The sequence below is a fragment of the Meleagris gallopavo genome, chromosome 4, assembly GCF_905368555.1.
Source record: "Meleagris gallopavo chromosome 4, MGAL_WU_HG_1.1, whole genome shotgun sequence".
NCBI classification, from domain to species: domain Eukaryota; kingdom Metazoa; phylum Chordata; class Aves; order Galliformes; family Phasianidae; genus Meleagris; species Meleagris gallopavo.
Window position 1 is genome coordinate 26,073,547 of NC_139407.1, and position 23,267 is coordinate 26,096,813.

The window sequence follows — 23,267 nt, forward strand, 5'->3', positions numbered from 1 at the left end:
CATGTGACTGTAGTTGAACAGCTAGCTTCTTTATTATTTGAGCTACACTATCTGTATAATGCTTCACAGATATAAAAATGTAGGAAAATTATGCATATATTCCCAGGAAAGCAAAATTAACTACCTGAAGAGTGCCAAAACAACTCACTGTTCCCATTCTCTGTCCTTCCTGTAGCAAGTTCAGCAGTAGAAGAGGGCAAGACAGGGAGAGCCTCACATTATCTAATGCTTGTAGCTAACAAACACCTGCAGCGTATCTGGCAGTACATGCCATTCAGAAAAATGGATGCCCAATAAATAGAATGGGAAAAAGAACTGGAACAGCTAAAAATGGCCTTCATTTCAAATATCCATCATTGCCAAAGCTATGACCCTTCTGTAGTCATCATCCAAAGCAGAACAGATGGAAGCTAAACATGCTTTTATCCATCATGGGCTCATAATAAACTGTAGGCTACTCTTCCTGCCTGATTCTCTTTATCCATTTCTCAAGTGCTCTTCTGCAATACTGCAAAAAGACAGTACACAGATGTACGTGCATCTTTTGTAAATGAGTTTCATGCTATGACGATCCTTTTGTTTTCTGGCCTGGCTTAACTTGACTTCACATTGATAAGGAAGTGAAAAGGCTATGGCCCAAATTATTTTCTACAGCATAAACACTCATTTTACTTTTCTTTTTGGTAGCTCAGTGTTTATTTCCATTATTCATTCTTCTCAGTTCCAGCCATTACTTTCTTAGGCCTTGATTTGAGGGTTTGCTTGCCTGCTGCATATTCCTTCCCCCTTGTGCATCATTTTGTTCACATAGCTAAGACACTGACACTCTGCTCTCTGAGCAAAGATTTAGCTGACAGCTTAAGCACTAAACTCGAGTTTTCTCCTTGAGCCTACACTCCTCTTCTCTATTCTTAGGAAGCAAGGTCCATTCTCAGAGACAGCGGTGACATGAACTAGACTTCAGTATTCTGTCCTGGAGAAGACAGGCCCCTGTGGAGCCAGCCTCATTTGAGGACATTTCCTCAAGTTCAGCAAGGTCTGCACTGAGCCAGCTTCTCTCTCATCAGGCTGTACCAACCTCCTGTTATTACTCCCTAACATTACCAAGAGCACTAATGGCATCACCATCCTTGATGTACACCTTATCCCACCACACATGGGGAGCTCCCAAGGACACAATCGCTCCTGGCCCACTGTGTCAGAGGCTTGCGTCGCTCTCCTGCAGCATCACCCCATCCTTCCCACTCCCTTCCCAAGGCCAGCAGCCCAGCAGGCTTAGTGCCAGCTCCTCCTGCCATGGTTGAGGACAATAGCACGCTCTGTGCTCCGACGGCTGAGCTGTGCCAAATGGCAGCAGATGGAGTCTTCCCCTGGGGCCCCGCATTGGCAAGCTGCGAAGATCAGCCTTCCCTGGGTGCTCGCCTTCTCTCTGCTCCCCACTGTCACATTTTCCATCATTGCCCCTGAAAGAAGCCCTTTGCAAAGCAAATCCCTCTGCCGCCTCAGCTGCCCTGGGGCCTGCAGCCTACACAGTACACCAGGAACATCATCTGCAGGGTACAGGCTGCTACAGCCCTCATCTCCTCCCACAGCAAGAAAGCCTACTTGGTCAGCACAGTGCATCCAGTACTGCCCCTCGACATTATTCCTTCATGAATCATCATGTAAATCGCAGACCAGCCTCATTAAGATAACAGCCTGGTGCTTGTGGTTTGAAGGGTTCCTCACAAATGTACATCAATCACATGCTGCTTCTCAGTATTTCTGCCAGAAAACAGAAACTAACCACTCAACCTATGAATATTGTAGAGATTTGAAATACAGCACAGAAGATCAAGATCTCCCAACTGTCTCATCTGCTAGCTTTATAGAAAATATACTTTAATCAGCAGTGACCTCCAGAGGGAACAGTTCAAGCTGTAACCCTATAAGGAGAAACGAAGCAGTGTCATCTTGTGCAGGGACATTTACATCCCAAAGGAAGGCATATTTTTCTGTTGGAGGAAATAAGTCAGGTAGCCTGTCTTTCACCATGCTGAATAACAAATCAACACCAATTAACAGTACTTGGTAACTTTGAAATTGACAGATATCAAGAAGAAATTCTCTTTTTCAGCCTTACATTTGACTGTATGGTCAAGAAACTAAGACTAGCAAGCATCTTATACTTGCCAATAGCTTAAAAATTTTGTTCTCTAATGCATAGCTGAAAGGGAAAAAAAATATTTTAAGTAAGGATCAGTGTTCCCATAGCACCAGCAGAGGAAAAGGGGGAAGATGAAATAGCCTGCAGAGGGGCTGAATGAAGACCAAACAACTTCCAAGCCTCCTACAGCCACAGTGCAGGGGATGAGGTCAGGCAGCAACACTCAAGCACATGAAAAAACAAGAGGTGAAACGGCTTCAAGGTCTGAAAACTTCAGGAAAGGTTTTCACTTAGATGGTCTAAGTACCAAATAATACCGTATTTCTAGGATGCAGGCCCCTCTATTTCAAATTCCCTACTTCCAGAGACAAATAGCCTTTGACAAGTTTGCTACCTGCATCCTTACTCCTCCAACATTCGTGGCACCAACTCTCAGTGCACCAGGCAGTAACTCAAGGCAAGATCTGCTTACAGGCTCAGCCACAACTTCCCACACATCTCTGGGCAACTGACCTGCTCTCCTTCCTGACATTTCAAGTAGAGTACCTGCAGCTATTTGACAGTGAACATAAACATTTTCATTTACCTTTTGCACCTGTAGATGTTCTAGCCAAAAACATTGGCGAACACTAGGATTTCATCGTTATTACCACTGCAGAAGCTCAAACGTCTGCATAAGACCCTACAAATAACTACATCTTGCACAACTATTCCTCAGAGTATCCCTCAGCAGTTCTGTCTTACTCCTTCCTATACTATTTTCATTCCTTAAGTACAGATCATCTTTTAATAATCAAAATACAAAAGGTGCATGCAGACAAGTATAATAAAAACATCATCATCTTACAAGAGTAGAACCTTGCACGGTGACTTAAGCTGATGGATGCTCAATTCTGTTAGCAGAGGGAGAGAGAGCAAAATAATAATTACTGTAACTCACCAAGAGCATCAGCAACATGGAGATCTAATAAAACATTTTCTCAAAACGCCCAAATTAGCACTAGTTTAGTACTGTTTTTCAGAGTACTACCTTTTCACTTCAACTTCCATCATTTTTTGGGAAACTTGAGTTCCAAGCTGAACTTCTTAATACATTAAGTATGTTGCTGACACAAAACAAGGAAAAAATTGAAGCCCTGCACGGGGTATTCAACATAAATGCACTTATTATCTCAGTGGACTGTTAGTATTAGGGATACATACACTGAAGCTTAAAACAAATGAAGCTACTTGTTGTTCAGACTACAGTTGTAGTTACAGAGATAATAACTGTTTCTTTTGAGACATGATGTTTGTCCTGACACAGAAGTGTCAAATCACATGGTTCTTTTGGCTAACGAAAACGTGTTTCCATGATATACCATCAATGCACATAATGTAGACATTGCTGAATAACTGATGTAGCTTCTACTCATAGCTTCACAGCTCATTCAGGCCATGCACCTGGGGCTTAACTTACCTTCAGCCCCACACAGTCCTATCAAGAGCTCTTTCTGGTTAAGCTTACGTGCTAGCAATAGTGTTGAGGTGGAAAAACTCATCACTGCTGTACCTTTCAAAATGGGGTAGGAATAAACTATGTCCTCTGATGTAACTTTTGTGACACAAGCTACATCTTCCCTAAATGCAAATCTGGCATACAGATGTATTGATAGTGAAGATGTATACCACACACCTGACACTGAAGTTTGCTCTTATGCCACAAACTTTTAAATATGTCAACGCCATTATGCCTCAAACTCTTCAGTGTCACCTGTGAGCTGCACATAGGAGCTAGCCCAAGTGCACATTAATGCAAACTTCATCTATGAAACAAGCACATCAGATCACACACATCGTATGTTGAGCAGCAACAGACATAAGCAGTCTGCTTCTGAAGTAGAAACAATTAAAAATCATTTTTTTCAATTTTTATTGTATATATCCACATTTCAGTCACAGAATAGCAATGTAAAGAATCTGCACACATTCAAAGCAATTGTGCAGTATTCTGCTCTATGAAATTAATGCCACTGAGAAAGGATGACTGAAAATTAAGTGGTATTACTTTGCAGGAAAGTCCATGAAATCTGCAAGTTCAGAAGTCTTCAGAAGTGCTTCATCCATCACTAGTTTCCAAAATAGATCTTAGCAAGTCGATAACATTCAGAAAGCAGGCAATAGTACTATCACTGCTATTGTAAATACACATGCTTTTAACTTATAATCTGTACTCACAAAGATAAAGAATTGAGATAGCAGGCTCCATATGTGTAGACTTGTGACAGCTTATGTTTCAGTAGCTTCAGAGTTAAGTACCCAAGTCATAAGAATGCAGTAACTTGCCTATTCTTCACATACTGTGTGCTTCAGAGAAGACATTTAGGAAGGGCTCTTTACCTCTTTCAAACAGCCTTTTCATCTAGATTTAATTCCTTTGGCTTTAAAAGCAGATGGGACAAACTCAGTGCCTTCTCCCAGCACTGCTCAGTAGTCATGACAACAGAGGCAGGAAAAAAACATAGCTAAAAGGTATATTACATGCACTGACCTGTAAGAAACTGAGCTTAACATTAGCAGATTTTATGATGCCAGCACTACAGCTTGATGGCCACCATCTCATTTTACAGGTCCGTAGGATCAGGGATGGTTTGGGTGCTTTTTTTATTTCGGTTTTCAACTGTGAGCATGTCACACATCTGTACATCACGATAGTTGCTGCTCAGGATAAGAGTATATTGCCCCAGAACCAACACTATTAACCTTTGCTGGCTTTACTTCATCAGCTCACTGACTCCACACATTTCCAAGGGTCAGATAAAAAAGCTGCAGCTTGATTGTGATACAGCTTCCTTCATAGGTCATACACAAGACAAAGCATGGCAATGTGCCCGCACACACAGAGGTGACTCCCTACCAAATACATATTGAAGAAATTACTGCATTAATAAGGACAGCAACACATTCAGATCTTCACTAGGAAATGAATAGCTAGTGTCCCTTTGATTAAACTACGTACCAGCTCCCTCTAAAAAGATAGCAGAGGTACAATTAGTTCAGCCAGCAACATCAGCAGTGTCCTTGAGGTCCTGTGCTCCTGACAGCTAATGAAGAGGCACTGTTGACTGTCATTGCACACAGGGGAGGCATCCATCTTGGTGGCAGCACCAATTAAATCCACCAGGGTCATAGCAGGAGGAGACAGGAATCCAGTGCAGGGAACAAGTCAGAGACGACCACTTTTAGACTCAATCTGAGTTTTGTATCCTGCAGAGAAGGGAATCAGTACTGCACTAGCCATTTTTGTGGTGAAGAGAACACAGATCATCTGTGCAACAGAAATTGCAGTGAGAGTACCTCTCTACACACAGTTTTCTCCTGGAGCCAAATTGAGAGAATTTGCTCTGTGCATCGTGTTCCTAACATTCTCTGTGCCTTCAGGAAAGTTACCCACAGTACATAGGGATGTATCCTCACACTGGACATGGCATTTAATCCTAAGAAGATGAGACAGGGAATTCTAGCCTCTTATTTCTCAAAAGGCTATATATCTTTAGAGAGGTAGAAGTGGGTGGAGGAGAGGGAATGGCCTTACTTTGCATCTGGGGTAATTCAGGTTGGATATTAGGAAAAAAAATCCTTCTCAGAAAGAATGGTGAGGTGCTAACATAGGCTGCATAGGAAGATGGTGGAGTCACCATCCACGGGGGAGTTCAGTAACCATGTAGATGTGGCACTGAGAGACATGTGGACATGGTAGAGATGGGTTGAGCATTGGACTTGATGGTCTTAGTGGTCTTCTCCAAACTTATGACTCTACGATTATGAAAAACAACTCTTTTTCCAAACATCAGGGCTCATAAGCCTCTAAAGTACTTCCATCCCTGAGACATGAGGATGCAGCATGACTGGCAAAATGAAATCTCATCTAACAATTTTGCTTCTTTAATACCTCCAGGTAGAGTCCAGCCTTTGGCACCCCACAAAGATCTTGTTTTACTAGAACTCTCAAGTATTTACATCAGTAAAGAATAGTATTGAAATAGAGGTTGCAGGAAGTGTTTTTGTGATACAGCAAGCTAAAGCAAATACTGAAGTGTCTTATTAGCAGCAGCATGTCTTTAAAATATCAGCATCAGGTCTGGACACAACACTTAGCCTTTCAAGAACTGCATTCTTCTCATACACATTACAGAAGGAAACTGTAGCGCTTTCTAAGCATTAAAATATATGCATTGCAGATCGACAGATAAAGACAGTCAAAATCAATATCCAACCTAAGGTACATGAGAGCACCGCAAAGAAAACCAATTGTTTGTTCAAGAGAAAACATTCATATGCAATGTCTGTTTTGTCTTTCTTGTATGTCCCTTAGGAAAAACAAAAACAAGTGAACTTGTAAAATCCACACATTCCAGGCCTTGATAAACTCTCGATAAAAAACACTAGGTAGCAAGAAACATCTTCTGCAGCCTTCCCACTGCAGCTGCTTAAGAACTCACAGTGAAATCCTCAAAGGGCTTAATCTGCCAAAAACTCTATCAACAAGGAGACAGAGTGTTTTTAATGACTTTACAGCGCACCAGCAGATGTATATCTTCTTATACCTCCCAATGCACTGGTGAAGGCTAAGGAGCCTGTTTACCAACAGTGAGCTCAGGGATGGACTCATGCAGGATAGGGCTCCCTCTTGCCAACTTGTTAGCCACAAGCATACAAACCTAAACCGTCTAAGATGACTCAAATAGAAAACAGATTCTATATAAATGAAACACTACTTGGAATTGGAAAAAAAAGAACTGCAACCATTAACTTTGAGGAATGAAAGCATGCTGCGGCAATAGAAGCAAGAAAGTTTATTATCCAATCTCTTACATAAAGGAAGCTAAGAAAAAATCAAAAACTTGAAACCACTTCACGCTCCCTACCAGAACACTCAGTCTGTAGAAAACTTCATTTGCCAGATGGTATGCAATTAAAAAAAGATGACAGAAAGGAAGAAAAAAGGCCTGTGGACACCTCTTTTTTCTGACTAATAAAAGAATCATTTTAATGATTTCAAAGTTCTGGAATTAATATTTCACTCCCTTGCAGAGACTCTCTCATAAAGCTCCATGCTTTGGAGAAATGCTCTGTATTCAAAAGACTTCAAGTCTACAAAGTACACCTAGAAACCCAATGAAATAGCACTCACTGCTCTGAGAAAGCACAGCATGAGAATCTCATGCCAGAAGAGAGAGACTCAGACATGCTGTGAGCAGCAGCAGCTCAAGTTTTCAAAAATCTCAAACTACTTAGCAGGGCACTCTCCATAGCAGCAGCTGGGAACACTTCTCTAGCACCAATTTGTGAAACCTACTGCAGATTTCTAAATTACCTGAAAGTAATTCTTAGAGGGGAAGCTGAGATGTAAAAGCAGTCAAATGTTTGAACAATAACACTGAGAAAAATACCATTGGTGTCAAAACTAAGCCCTGAGGCAGATTTGCATACAGCAGTCTACTGAAACTGGTTTTGTTTAACAATCTGTCCAGTTAAAGTATTTGAAAAAGTAGCTGAAATATTTTACACTCATGTCCTATTTCAATTTATGTTCAATATTTCCTTCTACTTGAAGAAGCAGAAGTTGTCACTGCAGCAATCCATTAGGCCTTTTTTCAATTAGTACCACAAAGCAAACTAACACCTTGCTCCCCATGCCCATGGAGAAACTCAAACTGCTTTCTGAAAATCTGTATGTGCAGGAACCATGAAGAGTTCATCTACACTGAAACTGAAGTGGTGTGATGTTCTCCAGCAGTGTGCTTTAACTTATCTTCCTCACTTTGTATGCCATAGTAAGCTTACATGCTGCCATAGTAATGTCAGCATGTAAGCATTTTTCTTTGAAGTTAGTCTTATTCAGGCAACTGATTTCCCCATTTGTCCCCAGTCAAGTGACTTTGTAACTCAGTGCTACCAAAGTACAAACTCATCCACACGTTGAACTGCTATACTTTGCCAGTGGTCAAAATCACAGTATGATTACACCAGGTTTAAAAGTAAAAGATCCCATAAGGAACATAAAGAATAACTTTTGGAAATGTATGTTTTAGTTTAAACAACTCTAACACTCATGTTCCCCATTCAATAATCATCATCACTCCCAAGCAATTACTCTGTCCCAGATCACACTGAGACTGTGATGCTTCACATGTGCACTAGGAGATCAGGATTCAAGTCCCAGAGGTACCTACACACAGCCTTCAAAAGCCACTGGCCCTCACAACAAGGCTCTCCATGTTGCTCTCACCCAACCTGCCTACAGATAACAGTTGGGAACCCGGAGAACCCCAAAGCACACTCAGCCTTGCATGAAAATCCACAGGGAAGGCTAAGCTCCCCACACACTGCTTAAGGATGGACTTGAGTTTTACAAGTGCCTCCTCCTGAAAAAACAGGAACTTCTCATCTCAAACCCATGCAGTCACTCACTATTGAATTCCTACTTAGGAGTCATTTCCAAAACCTAAAGGAACCACTGCTCTGAGCACAAGAGGCTATTAATAAGTCATTAGTCACCTTGTGGTCACATGGACTCCGGGGCAGAGCAAGAGGCAGTTTCACTCCTGTAAAACAACCTCATCAGTACAGAAGAAAAAAGAACAACTTTAAGCATTAAACAATGCCATGACTTAAGGAATGAACAGAATGTTTTGAAAATGCAAATTCAAAGCATCTGTATTGTAATTAGAGCACCAACAAGACTGCAAGATGTTTGTTTCCACACATTCATTTCTTTCATTCATCCTCAGACTCAGCTATGTACAGAGAACTAGTTTCACAGTATAAACCAACTCCCACATACATTCCCAAAATAATTTGCATGTATTACCAACAAACAAACACAAGTTTTCAGGCCACCTCCAACGCAGCAGACAAAAAGAGGACTTGTCACTGCTGCCTAAGGGATTATAGAACACAGTTCCAAGAAGAGAGTGAGCCTCAATGCTGTACATTTCACACAAGGTGCAGTTAGGCTGATAATTAAAAACCCTGCAAACATCTTGCTCCTATGTAGCTGTTCTCTCATACATAAGTGAACAAAGGTTAGGGAAAACCTTGTCTGCAATATATTTCTCTCGATTACATTCAATAAACTACATCCAGTTGTTGCAGCCTGCCTCTGAAACTGACTTTTATGAGTCAGTACAAGCATCCTGGTAACAAACAGCTCTGTTGGAAAATGCTGACACTACTGGCCTTAAGGAGCAATGGTGACAAGGACAGGAGGAAAACTTGTTTCATCTTCATTTGACATCTGCTGGCAACATTCCCACAGGCGCTGATCTGCCTTCCTGGTTAGCCCAGGTCTCAATTTCATTTTTAACTCCCCTAAACCAAACTTTTTTCCTCATGGCATCAGAAGAACAGCTCTGGTATCAGTTGCTATAGCTGCACAGTTATTAGCAAGGGGCAAATAATAAATATACTGATACTACCCTAAACACATTCAAAATCTCATACTCAGGACTAAGCTAACAAAACCAAAAACCCTACTAGATAAATACTGATGACAGCTTGTGTTCCAAATTATTTAACCTGAAGACATGACCTGAAAAAGCATTCCTTCAGTTGAAAGTAACTCTTCTCACTGGAAACAAGATTCTAGCCAACACCAGACCTGCGAATTTATCAACAGGTTTTAATATGAAAAAGATAACACAGTTTAAAATATGATCAACTCAAGCTGGAGTGAGTGCTAAGGAAACTTCACAAACAGATACCATGCTTCTTTTCTTGGCATACTTACCCTTCATTGCACATTGCTTTCATGAACAAATTCCTCGCTAAATATATAAAAAGAAAAATAAAGACTGTGTTGAGCTGCGTCTGCAAATTCCACTTAGCTCTGCTCCTCCTTACCTTCTGAGTGGATGTTCTCTCCACTCTAGAAATCTATTTTGTACTACTTGTGCTTCTACAATATATAAAAATTGCCGTGCTTTGGTCAGGACAGCCAAGCTTGTAACTTGACATTCTCCAGTTTAAGAGCAAGACCACAAAGATTTGTTTCCATAAATGTTATCCTCAATTTATCCTTTTAAATAGCCATAATTGGAAAGTACACTAGCATGTAATATGAGGATTAAGAGAATATATTGAATAAACACAGTGATCTAACCAGATGTGGAGACCCCTCACAAATCGCTCCAATATACACACTCAAGATTACCACTCAGTTGGCAGAACAATGTTCTTTAGACAAACCCCCAGAAAAACACAAAACAAAGCAAAAAAACCAACATGTGTTAAAAACAAGTTTAGGGTTTCAAAGCAGCAATGTTTTACGGAATGGCCAGGGTTGGAAGGGACCTCAAGGATCATGAATCTCCAACCCCCCTGCCACATGCAGGGACAACAACCTCCCCATTTAATACTAGACCAGGCTGCCCAGGGCCCCATCCAATCTGGCCTTGAACACCTCCAGGGATGGGGCATCCACAATCTCTCTGGGCAGCCTGTTCCAGTACCTCACCACTCTCTCTGTAAAGAATTTCCCCCTGACATCTAACCTAAATCTCCCCTCCTTCAACTTATAACCATTTCCCCTTGTCCTGCAGTTATCAACCCTTTCAAAGAGCTGATTCCCCTCCTGTTTGTAGACTCAAACATTTGTTTGGTGGTGTTCAATAAATTTAACCACTCATACGGACAAGGCAGCAATATCAGGTGATGGCACCAGTGCCATCAGCAAACATGCAGTAATAAAAGCTGTTTGTGCCAAGTTATTGATCCCTCTGTTACCACTGGAGGCTCCAATCCGTAACAACCAGTTCTTCAAATAATTACAAAACCCACTTGTACTGTCGGTATTCTGCTCAGTGCCACAGCCCCAGCTGCAGAGCAATCACAGTTTACATTGACAAATAAAAACCACGTTGTTTTCCTGCATTGCCCAGAGGTATGCAGGAAAAAAAAAAAAATAAATAAATGAAAGTATTAACAAATTAACCGATTTTTTTTTTCTTTAATTGAATCATTAATCACTTTCAGCTTCTGTTCTAGCTGAACAGATGCAGCCATTCGTCACTGAGAACACAACCACAAAGTCTTACAAGGAATAGAATATCATACCTGGAACAACTTCAAAAAGGAACTTTCCTGGACTCTCTTCATTGCAGGGGTGCTCAATTACTCTGTTGCCAGGCAGGAAGATAGCACCCTAAGGAAGAAAACAACATCACATATAGGGTCAGAATTGCTACCTTGTTTGTGATAGACAAATGCTCCTTTTTGCTGTGACTTGGGGACGCGTGCATATGCTGCTGTTCCTGGGCAGCTCGTTTCCCAACTCTGAGGGGAGATAAAGCCAACAGTCTTAGATCACCTTCATTAACTAAGGCATTGAATATTGGCTTTAGGTTTTTTCCCCCATCTCTTCGGGTTTTGATACTATGAAGATTTTTGTACTATTTGCACTCACGCTGCAGGGCATATTCTGATATCTAGCATTCATTGCTATGACCTTCCCTAAGAGCAGAAGTATTTATAGTTGCTAGAATGAGAAGATTAAATTTAAAAAAAAAAAAAAAAAAGAGAGAGAAAAGCACTCTTTTCACCAAAGAGCACACCCTGCAACCAACAGCTTTTACTGAGAGCAGGGGAAACTGAGGCTGTGTTGGCAGCACCCACTCACCGCTCACTCTATGTACAGATGTGTCCTAAAAGTCACAAGCACCCAGGCCTAGCAGCTCACCTCAAAAGCATTTTCCCTTATTTCTGTACCCATCATTCACTCAAGAGCAACTTCCAGCAGCTCAGGAGCTTGTGTCCATGAATACAGAAAACACACTTTGCATAATTACACACCATGGTATTCAATTAAACAAAAACATGAGATTAACACCTAACCAGCAGCACTGTAAATACAAATCAATTTATGAGACAGTAAATGAAAACTGCACTTAACTTGGCTGCACACTCATTAGCAGCACATGCTGTGTCTCATTACAACGGAATGTGATGCTTTGCCATTTTTTGATGCAAAATCTTTTCAATATTTACTTCACAGCAAGTTGTCACAATAACAGATTTTTGAGAACACAAGAAGAAAACAGCCATGACATTTATAACTTCATCTCCTTCATTTCACAGTCCTAACATTGCATCTACTAAAAGGTGAAGCCTAAATCCCACGTGACATCTGAACTAATATGAAGGGACCCCATATAGCTATGCCATATAAGATATTATTGTGATTTAGAAAGAAAGCATATACTCAAGTGACAATTTATTTTACTCTTTTTATATCTATTACTGGAATCAAAGCATGTGATATACACTCATGTGCACATACACACACACATACATATATATATATATACATACACACACATGCTTTTTTTTTTTTTAATTAAAAATAGTAGTTTGAACAACTTGCAGCTGGATGCAACAGACCAGTGGGGAAAAGCGAGCTCTCACTTCTCTGTCTGCTTTCACACTCATCTATCTGCCTTCCCCATGCAGCACTTCCCCAGTGTGAAGCATGAGCTCCAACCTTACTGCTTTGATAAACTGAGCAGCGCAGGCTGGCACAGAGTTGTGAAGGTTCAGCCAGCTAAAGTTCGCTTTTCTCCTTTAGGTCTTCTTCCTATATAGAGAAAAGCAGCTCTAAAGCCTTAGACATGTGCAAGATGCTCATTTGCACATGAAATATGAAGGTGCTTTCCAGAGGGGAAAAAAAAAAAAAAGTTGTGACTTGGGTATTAGTGCATGTAAGCATTTCAAAATTACCAAGTTTCACATTGCTTCACATCAAGCTCAGCTTATTCTAATCAGCTGAACACCTCACAGTACAGACTGCAACACTGAAGCACAGCTCAGCAGATGAGCATTGCATGGAAGTATAGAAGAAGGGACAAAATAGCCACCACAAGTGTATTGTGACAGCTAGACAGGTGATATTTCTCCTTTGCACGCTTGCATGACACAGATTAGCATAGCAACCTGGTGCTTAGCTGTCTTATTATTGCCTTACTTCCCTAGCTATGTTTGAGCTCCATTTCCCATAGCAGATTTACTCTTCATCAGCATACAGGAGGCACCAGATTTTTCTCAAGGAAGCACATGGGACCAGGAGCTCCCATGCTAAGGTGCAGGCTAGCAGCTACAAATACCTGATTTTTAATACCTCCAAAGGGATTTTACTCAAGAAACAAGAAGGTAGATGAAGAACTGTTTTCTTGCCCAAATAAGTTTTTCGTATTTATTCTAAACCAGTTCTACAAGGCTTAACAACTCCATTTGCTTCCTGTCACCTACTGTGAAAAGTTACTTAAGAAGTCAGATTGGATAATCAGAAAAAAAATTATCCTCAAAAAGAGTGATGATGCAATGGCACAAGATGCCCAGTAAGGTGATGCAGTCACTGTACCTGGAGATGTTCAAGAACTGTGGCACTGAGGGACATGGTGGGATTGGGGGGTGGGTGACAGGGGGGAAGGGGAAGGTGTATTAGGCTTGGTGATCTTAGAGGTGTCTTCCAACCTTAAAGATTCTATAGTTCTTTATGACCACATTATCAGTAGTCATTCACATCAGGCGTTCGTGCTCCTCTGCCTTTTCAATTTCTATCAAAGATTAATAAAAATCTATTTCATCTTGCAATTAAGTGCTGAGCTTATTAATCCCATTTTTCTTAGTTTTTCTTCTTTCATGGAAAACCTCCCAGGAATTTTTTGGTACCTTATCCACTATCTGTTAACTCAGAGGATCTACACAAAGCTTATATCTTGTTGCCTGATGCTAAAGGTTGATTAACCACATCACAGAAGTGCTAGTGATGGTTTGGCACCAAAGTTTGAGGGTTTTATACCTGTTGCAGTCCCACAGCTCTCATTCATTGCTTAGTTTATTGCAATTACTTATAGTAATTCTATAGTAGGGTGGTTACTGCAACCAAGCTTCGAAACTTTTAACAGCTCAAGTCAAGCAAATGCTCCTACTGCTCACTGCCAACAACTCTGAATCTACCATAATTCTCTTCTCCAATTTAAGTGAGAAGTAGTTCTTTAGGACGATGTCTTATTCCCCATATGCATCATGGGTTTCAAGTCTCTTTAGCACACACGACATAATGAACAAAGTTTTACTGAATATGAATGTTCTGAATTGTCACTGTAAAATGTACAGAATGTCAGACTTCCTGCACACAGACAACATGACACCAATAGCAAGTTACAGTCACAAGCTACAGTTACTGTAAGAGAAGGAAGGAACTGGATGTTCTCTGAGTATGATAGGTTTTTACAGCAGGTAAGCAAAACAATCTCTGGCAGTAGTACCATTACCATAGGTGATGCAGCCACTGACCTGCAGCTGTTACAGCCATTTACAGTTTTGCACATGCTCTGAGAGAAAAACACAAATGCTGTCATACTAAAAGCATGCCAAAGAGGAGGGATATAACACACCAGGAACAAACACAGGCAGAGACAAAGTGCAAAAGAGTTGGTTGAATAAAATTCTGTCAGTGGCCAACATGCATTCTTCTGGCATAAATTCCATTGCATTTGACATTTTCTCCTCCCACTGTGTTAATACATTATTCCAGTTTGCTTCTGTTGAAGAATAAGAATTGCCATTTATTTCCCAGAAACTGCCGTAAAGTATTGAAAAGAACTTTCCTCCACTCAAAGTTAAAAATCTAAGCTCGTTGCCTAATTTTCTAATTGAGAAGCAAATTGACTTCCAAAGACAGAGATATAGCATATACTGTTGGCTTTGAAATGAACACCAAAACACCTATTCTAACGTAACATAGGGAGAGCTCAATTCTACCAGGATGCAATGATGGTATTTCCAAAGATATTTCTACTTTTCTCTCCTGCCACATATTTCACTTCACGGTTCAGTGCCTCAGAGACACTTCCTCAAGAACGAAACAATCTTGCCTTGAGCAACCACTAGAAAATCTCCATTTTTGTTCCCCAAGAGAAAGAAAGCTCTCATGAAATAGAGTTATAACACCACAGAAAACTATGTTTGCCCAAAAACAGAGCCTCATGCACACTGTGTGCCTCTGGAGTTTATTTCTTCTGTAAGGGCAAGAGAGATGAGTGGCCATTTCCTGACTCTACCTCAAACATCTGAAACTATCACAAGCTTCCTCCTCTTTTACACTTACTTCTCAGCAATGACTGCTCCCTTACTGCTGAAAACAAACTTTAACATGCTGTCTTCCCATCTCTAAATTCCACCTGCTACCCTAAGTGGTTTCAGACAGATCATAGATTAGTATGAAGCAGCTTTCCAACTCAAAGCAGATTTTCTGCAGCATCTAAATAAGCTTTAGCACCTCTACTTTACCCACCCTGTCCTAGCTTCTCCTTAATGAATGAGCTTATTCAATTGTACATCACCAGCTTCTGTGAGAAACACACTTCCTCCTGCACTGATTTTTCTTTCCCAGGCTCATCACCAAGAGGTATGAGGCAATGGGTCGGGAACTGGGGGTGACCCAGGTCACAAGTAATAGGTCCACTCCCACCTGAGGGGTAATTAGGACCAAGTTTAAGGACTCAGGAGTTCATGCTAAGCTCATTTCCCAGCATGTAATTAGATGTATGCATGAGAGTTCCAATCAAATTCAGTTTCATTATATTAATTAGATTTTGCCCTATAGACAACAATATGACTGGACATTAAGGAACTACTGTAGAGGACAGGCAATTATGGAAAAGTCTTACCTCTGGTAGATCCTTCCTGCTAGTAGAAATCTAGATTATTAGATAGAGCCATTCTCTCACTGTTTTACCACCAAAGAAAAAAAGCCAAGAAGCCACCATGCTTCTCTTGCTTTAGAACGCTGAGGATCAAGGCTTATTATATAGACCTCACTTGCGAAGAAAATTTACTGATTTCTAGTATTAAGAATACGTAGGCCAAATGAATGATTTCATTGCCTAATTTGCTCTTACCTGGCAGGAGAAATATTTCAAGCATGGCCTCACATGTACATGTGAAGCTCTCCAGTGACAGCCTTGACAGAAACAGCAGCACTGAGAGATAATGCAGCATATGTGATTGAGGAGGTTAAAACCAAGTCAGCCATTAAATACTGAGCCAACTATTTTTCAAGATAGGACTCAGAGGCAGAAAAAAAAGGGGGGGTGCTTTAAAATTGAATTTTCTTTGCCATCTTGATTTATCTTATTTTGAAAGGGTGGGGAACCAGTCATCACTGCATGCAAGGGTAACGGAGATAAATTATTCTCTCTCCTTGGCTGAATGCCCACAATTGACTGAAAGGATCATGTCCACAATGGAAAGAAAAACATATTTAAAATTACCAGAACACTACTGATCATCAAGTGCTTTGTAGGACTCATACTGAGTTACACCATCACATTGTGGTAAGATTAATTTAGAGAGAAAACAACGTAAGAATCTGTAGAAACACTGCAATACTTTGTCAGAAAACAAAACAAAAAAATAAACAGATGACTTTCAGAGCAGATTGTCAAGACCTGTCTCATTCAAGAGGTACCAGAAGAGAATCAGAGAGCTCCAACAAGGGAAAACACTACTTGGGAGGCAGAAGAGCATTTTGGGGACACATGAGAGCTATGCAATCGCACTGGTTCAGCACCAAGAGAAACCTCCTTTTAATGCCACTTACACTAACGAATACTGCCAGGAAAGCTATAACAAAACAATGACTAAAACCATGGTCAAGCACACCCTGCAGCGTGGTCAAAGTGCTGCTGGCCCTCAGAAATAATTTAACACCTCCAAGATTCTCTCATCTAGCAGAAGCTCCTTTTTCCATCTTTGCTCTTCAGTGCTCTTTTTTGGCTTAAAAAATCAAATGAAAGAAATAGTTTAACTGTATGGAAACTACCCCTGTTATCCAGAATGAACAGGATAAGAAACAGGAAGCAGCTGAAAGCACGATGTGGGGACTGTCAGGTCTTCAGCACCGCAGTCCTCCAAATTCACAGCAAGGCATGTATCTATGATTCAAATTAGTTCATTCGGGTTTTGTTTGTTTTATGCATGTCCACGCTGACTTTAAGAAGTGGAATTGTTTACAACTGCAACATGCACAGCTTACTTCCAAAAAGGCTATGTACTGCCATGCCTTCAGCTTGTGGAAGAAGTGCTTCCAGGTCAGTAAGTAATAGAGGTTGGAATTGCAACAGATTACCTCATTAAAATTTTACAGCAAGTGTTAAGAAAGGCTGCAGAGACTTGAAAATGAGACTGTGACCCCACTGACCCCATTTCTTCTCTCTCCTCTCCAAATATCCTTGTTTCCTTTTGACCACCAAGACCAAGACCGTTCCAGTGCAGTTTATCTACCCTATATGAGTTATCGTTTTTCAGTTTTTCATTAAATAACAAACTACAATTTCACATGGAAAAAGTACTAGGACTTAACAGCAAGAGTACTCCTTCTCTTCCAAGTTTTCTTGGTTGTTTTTTTAATGCCTACACTGCTTTTTGTTTTAACATCTATATGTTGTTTATATTATAAATGCTTTATAAGCATGGCCTAGATACTGCAACTACTGCACAGAGAATTCACACATCTCATCTGGCTTCCTAGCATCTGGTATATGGTGCTCAGTTGGCCCTTATGGAAGAGAGGACAAAATTAACAATAAAGCTATCTCAGGGAGCCAGGAGTTGTGTCTTCCACATTATTCAAACAAAACAACCTGATGCACTTACAGCCATTTACTTCTCACACAGTACAATCTGTGTATCATCATAGAATGGCCTGGGTTGAAAAGGACTACAAAGATCATCCAGTTTCAACCCCCCTGGTATGTGCAGGGTCACCAACCACTAAACCAGACTGCCCAGAGCCACATCCAGCCTGGCCTTGAAAGCCTCCAGGGCATCCACAACCTCCTTGGGCAACCTGTTCCAGCGCGTCACCACCCTCTGTGTGAAAAACTTCCTCCTAATATCTAACCTAAACCTCCCCTGTCTCAGTTATATCTTGTGAGTTGTTTACTTTTCAGATGTTACTTTGAATTCAGAGTGCAGTAGTCTACTTTGCCTATTCTGCAACACTACATCCTATTTAGAACTGGGCTTCTCAGTTCTAAATAACTCTTCTGAGTTTCTCATCTTTGTAAGTTATCTGAATCACATGTTTCTATAGCTTCTGCATGAGCTGTAGTTCTTTCTTCCTCCCAGCATTTTCATTATGCATTCAAAAGTACCCTTAAACATTTTTAACGTGCCAGAGAGTTTTGGCTGATTAAAAGTGAAGCAAACAGTTTGATACTGTGTAGGTGCACCACACGAAACATTGAGGTGGTATATAAACTCTGAATCTTCCTTGGAAAGCATATGTTTTCAGCAGGACAGCAGATGTCTTAAGGGCTGGACTCTTGGGCAAAGCAGATACTACAGAAGTGTCTATGAATCGAAACATGCTTTTACAAAGAGACAGTATAAAACAAACATGTGAATGTCACCAGGGAGTTACTGCATGGAGCTGCAGTCAAATTTGACTTAATGCTTTCTTACTTAGGAAGGAAAGAAAGAGCTTTACAGACCAAGGCTTTGCAAATTTCAATTTAAGAATACATTTTGTATTGTGTTTATGTCAGCTCACTAATACAGACACTTCACATGTTTTTCAAAGAGAATGCTTATATAACCAGATACCTAAGAAGCAAGACATACTTCCTAATCTCAGTAGTTTGAAAACCAGCACTAAGTTGAGCAGAAGCTGGTTTGCGTGAAGCTGTGCACACCAATGGGCTGCAGCAGCCCTGAGCCCTTCAACCGAACAGAACATCCCCACAGCTCTGGTTTGCTTCAGATGTTTGAGCACACACATTTTCCATTAAAAAAAAAAAAAAGAAAGAAAGAAAGAAAGAAAGAAAAGCTGTGAGGAAAGAGTTTGTCTAGCCCTTATTGCACCAGTTAGGGCACAAGGCTACAGTGGGAGATCCCATTCAAAGCTGTGATGCCACAAGAACTCAGCCTAGCCCTCCTCAAAGTCTGCAGAACTGCTCACTCTGTTTAATTAAACATGTCTTAAGGGAAAATAGAAAAAAAAAATCTTTTTCAAGATTATCCTGTCTTACTATAGGATTGACTTGAGCAAAAACAAAAATGACTTCCATCATTTGGATTCTCACTGAGTAACACTGGAGGTGGTACAGTATAACCAATCGTACAGGAGTTTACCATAACTTTTTAGGCAGTTGCATATGCGAGTGCCAAAACATCCTCGGTGATTTGCTTTCCCATAAAAGCATGACAGGGTTTCTGCAGCACTATCAGGAGATCTCACCAACTGCCAGACAGCCTTAGGTAAAAATACGTGCAGAGTGACTGGAGGCCAGTGTAATGAACTGCACTGCAGCAGCTGCTCCCTTCCACACTGCATTAAGTATTAACACAAATAGTTTAGATTCAGTGCTTCTATTTTAATAAACCACCAAAATATAAACATGCATGAAGGTCTTCACGGTCTACAGCAGAGACTGCAGTATCCCTTGCCAGAGGGGAAGATGAATCACAATTTATGCAAGAAAAGAAACTGGGAGTAAGCCCCCACAGCGGGTAAGCAGAAACAAAACCCCAGCTTTTTTGGGAACATAATGATTGCACTCCAGCCAGTGGAGAATTCCCTGCTTGGAGCTGTTGTTAAAAAGACAACAAATCAGTTTCAATCAGTCATCTGGTGTCAATGCTCTGGAATCTCTCTTTTTCAAAGAGAGATAGCTCCTGTATTAAGCTTTTTTAGATGCACATTATTTATTGCACATTCATTTTCCTCAAAGTGAAAGCATAGGAGAGCAACATCAAATCTAGAGTTCACCAAATTCTCAAGTAAAGATGACTACACTGGAGCCCCAACAGCAGCACCCAGGTTTTTGGCAAGTTGAGAGCTACTGAGCCTGCTGATTGCAATGGAAACAGACATCAGCATGAGAAACTGATCAGGAAGCAGCAAGCAAAGGGCAGAGGATGTCTCAAAACGGAGAGACTTCTCATGAAAACCGTCAGTTTTATCTCTCTAGTGGAGGCTGGTGGCCAGACTGAAGAAAACTAGGAAAACTCCTTAATTCCCATCTCACACTAGAGTCTTTAGAAAAAGATGGTTCAAAATCTGCTGAAGATGGAATAACACATTGAAGGTACCTAATGAAGTTTTAGTATTATTCTTTAATTATTTAATCCTACAAGCCCTGCACTGCTACCAGTAGCCGGTATTGACCATGCGCATTCCCAGCACAAACTGCAGGCACTGCATTTCTAGTGCCACGCACAAGGAAGAACCAAGGTGACAAGGTCAGATCTTTCCACAACTATGCACTGAGCAAGGCAATCCTCACGGATAAGCTAAAAAGGAAACATGGATCCTGCCAAATAAACCCAGAAATGCTATTACATTGTCTGTTGTGCACCGGATGCACAGTAGAGGCATAAGTGAACCCTTTCCCTGCACAGCCCCGAGTTCTGGGTCCTATAGGGCTTAACATGCTTATCTGGTCCCTGCCTACACAAAGGGGCTCTCACATGCACGTACAGTATCCTAGTAAGTGTCTGATTTACTCTCAGAAAAGCATCTCCTCCCAGTTAGAAACTGCCAAGGAATTGATTCCCCATAGGTCTCACAGCACAACGTGAGTTTCGGCCTTCTCGGGCTCCTGACAAATGCCACATCCCTATTTGAACAGAAAGCAGATTCCCATGGCTGAGCTGCAGGCAAACACATTTCACATTTAATGGTCGTCTTTGCCAGCTTGCTGCAATTCTAATTAAAGCAACAGAGCTGCTCCACTGAGATGCACGTGCTGAATGCTATCACAGAGCTCCTGAGATAAGGGAAGCCTCAGCAAAGGTTAATGACAGCGTTAATTTGACTTTTTCTGTTAAATAAAGAACAGGTCATTAAAATCTTGAACAGGTGGCAGGCTTGGCAGCTCTACAGCATGTGGGTTCTAGACAGATTTATCTTGTCTTTCATTTTAAAACATTTACGTGAACATATTTGCTGAGTTAAATTATCTTGTGCACAAAAGCATCCCATTCAAGGCTGCTGCTATAACTGTTACATCAATCAAATTATGTTGTAAAAATGTTAGCATCCATTCTGACAATTGTCATCTCATATTTATAACTTTGAGACTCTCCTCATTAGTTACCTATTGCAACTGTAATTTCTACATCAGCATCACCAATACAGAAAAGCAGCAGGACAGCTCACTCAACGCAGCCAGACTCAATACACACTGAGAACACATTATGAAACTATTCCAATGCTGAGAGCCTTAAGAAGAGTTTGTATCCATGATTTAAGCCTTCTTCCTTCCCCCTAACGAAGAGATGAAGATGAACTGCTAAGATATTATTCTCCTCAAGGGGATCAAGTAGATGTTCATCTTCAAATGCACATTTGTACTGCAATTCAATGACTTCCCTCCCGAATGGAAGATAAAGGCTTGTGTTCCCATCTATGCAAAGATTTAAAAAGCACTAAGAGCTAAGAATAAAGAAATGACTTCCAAACAAATTAATTTATCATCTAGGAAAACTAAAGTGTCAAGCAGTCCTGTGTGATGCTTGGTACGCAGCCCTGCTGGCTGAGTTTCAATGCATTTTAACTGACACAGCTGTTTGGTAACAAATATTCAAGACATAGCTGGCCAAGAGGCTTTTAAATCTGCCAATCAAACAAGTGACAGCCACCATCCACCTCATGGGATTCTTGTCTCTATTATTAAATGGAAACAATATCTGCCTCAAGGGTGGGGCACAGTCTTACGTACAGACACTGGCAAGATTTTTAGGTTTCTGCTGCCCACTATAATTGGTACCATGCTAGCATCAGGAATGTTTCAGCCTGTCCAGGTCACCACCGTCCTATGCAATGAATTTACATCAAAGGGACATTTGATAGAATGAGCACTAGCAGCCTCAAATTGTATCAGGGGAGGTTCAGGTTGGATATTATGAAATGTTTATTCTTAGAGTGGTTATGAACTGGCACAGACAGCCCAAGGAAGTGGTGAAGTCACCATCCCTGGAAATACTTAGGAACTGTGGAGATGAGGCACAAAGGGACATGGTCAGTGGGCAAGGTAGGGATGGGTTATTGGCTTGGATGATCTTAGCGGTCTTTCCAACCTTAGTGATTCTATGACAAGCAGGCAGTGGATATCAAAGTAGGACAATAGGGAAGTGTTCAAAGTTTAGATTGGGCCAGGCCAGGCAACATCAAAACACTTCGGAAGTCACTTCAAATTGAACTCTGTGCAGCCAATTTTGTGCTTTACTAGCTGCACTGCACCTGGGTAGCCAGATCCAGCTCCTGTAGCTAACTACAGAGCTATCTGGCATCCAACTGCTCACTGGGACAGCAAAGCCTAACAGCTGCCTTTGGCTGCAGCTATGAAAGCGGGACAGCCCCAGTTCAACAGCCAATCCTGCCTTCCTCCAGGATGCAGTTTTGCTGTGCATGGCTGTGCTACAGTCATCTCTCCTAGGTGTGCCAAGTATAGCTCCAAGCCCTGGCAGACTTAAAGTCATAGAATGGCTTGGGTTGGAAGGGACCTCAAAGATCTGGTTCCAACAATTGGGCCCCAATGGGCTTCATTCCTCACTTCTGTCACATTCCCACATTGCCGACTGCTTGAGCAGGAGAGTCTATTATGGAAACATTTTCCGACTAGCAGCTGAGGAGCAAAGAGGATTTCAAGAACGCAGCTTGAGGTCAATCAGCCTGCATCCACCACACAAGCCACTGCCTGGCAAAGAACTAGCAAAGCTTCTTGTAGCAGCAAGGGTGTTGTACACACTGCTCACTCAGCTGCAAATACTGCTTTCATCCCCGAGGTAATGGACTTAGAGGAGGCTATTCTTAAGCACTAATAGGCTAAAAAGAACTCAATTATTGCCATTTAAATACCAATGAGGCTCTCCTGTAAGTTTTTCATTTTGTTACTTGAGGAACAATGAAGCACTTGTACCAGATCCAAGTAAATAAAGGGAAGGGAGACAAAAGTCACCAAGATGAGCCTTTTTAATGGACACAGACCACCTATAGCGTTGAAATTCCCTTCAAACAGGAAAAGAAAGCCATCATTAAAAAGCCCACCTACAACACAGAGCAGTGTGCAAGGGC

General features: G+C 41.1%; 1 protein-coding gene across 4 annotated transcripts in view; it reads right to left on the reverse strand.

Moving 5' to 3' along the window:
- Positions 1 to 23,267, reverse strand: part of ARHGAP24 (Rho GTPase activating protein 24) — a 193,763-nt gene that overhangs the window by 93,548 nt on the left and 76,948 nt on the right. For all 4 annotated transcript variants that reach the window (XM_085222545.1, XM_085222543.1, XM_085222544.1 and 1 more), the window contains exon 3: positions 11,243 to 11,330. In XM_085222545.1, the coding sequence (XP_085078671.1) occupies positions 11,243 to 11,330 (88 nt within the window). The remainder of the gene's footprint in view (positions 1 to 11,242; positions 11,331 to 23,267) is intronic.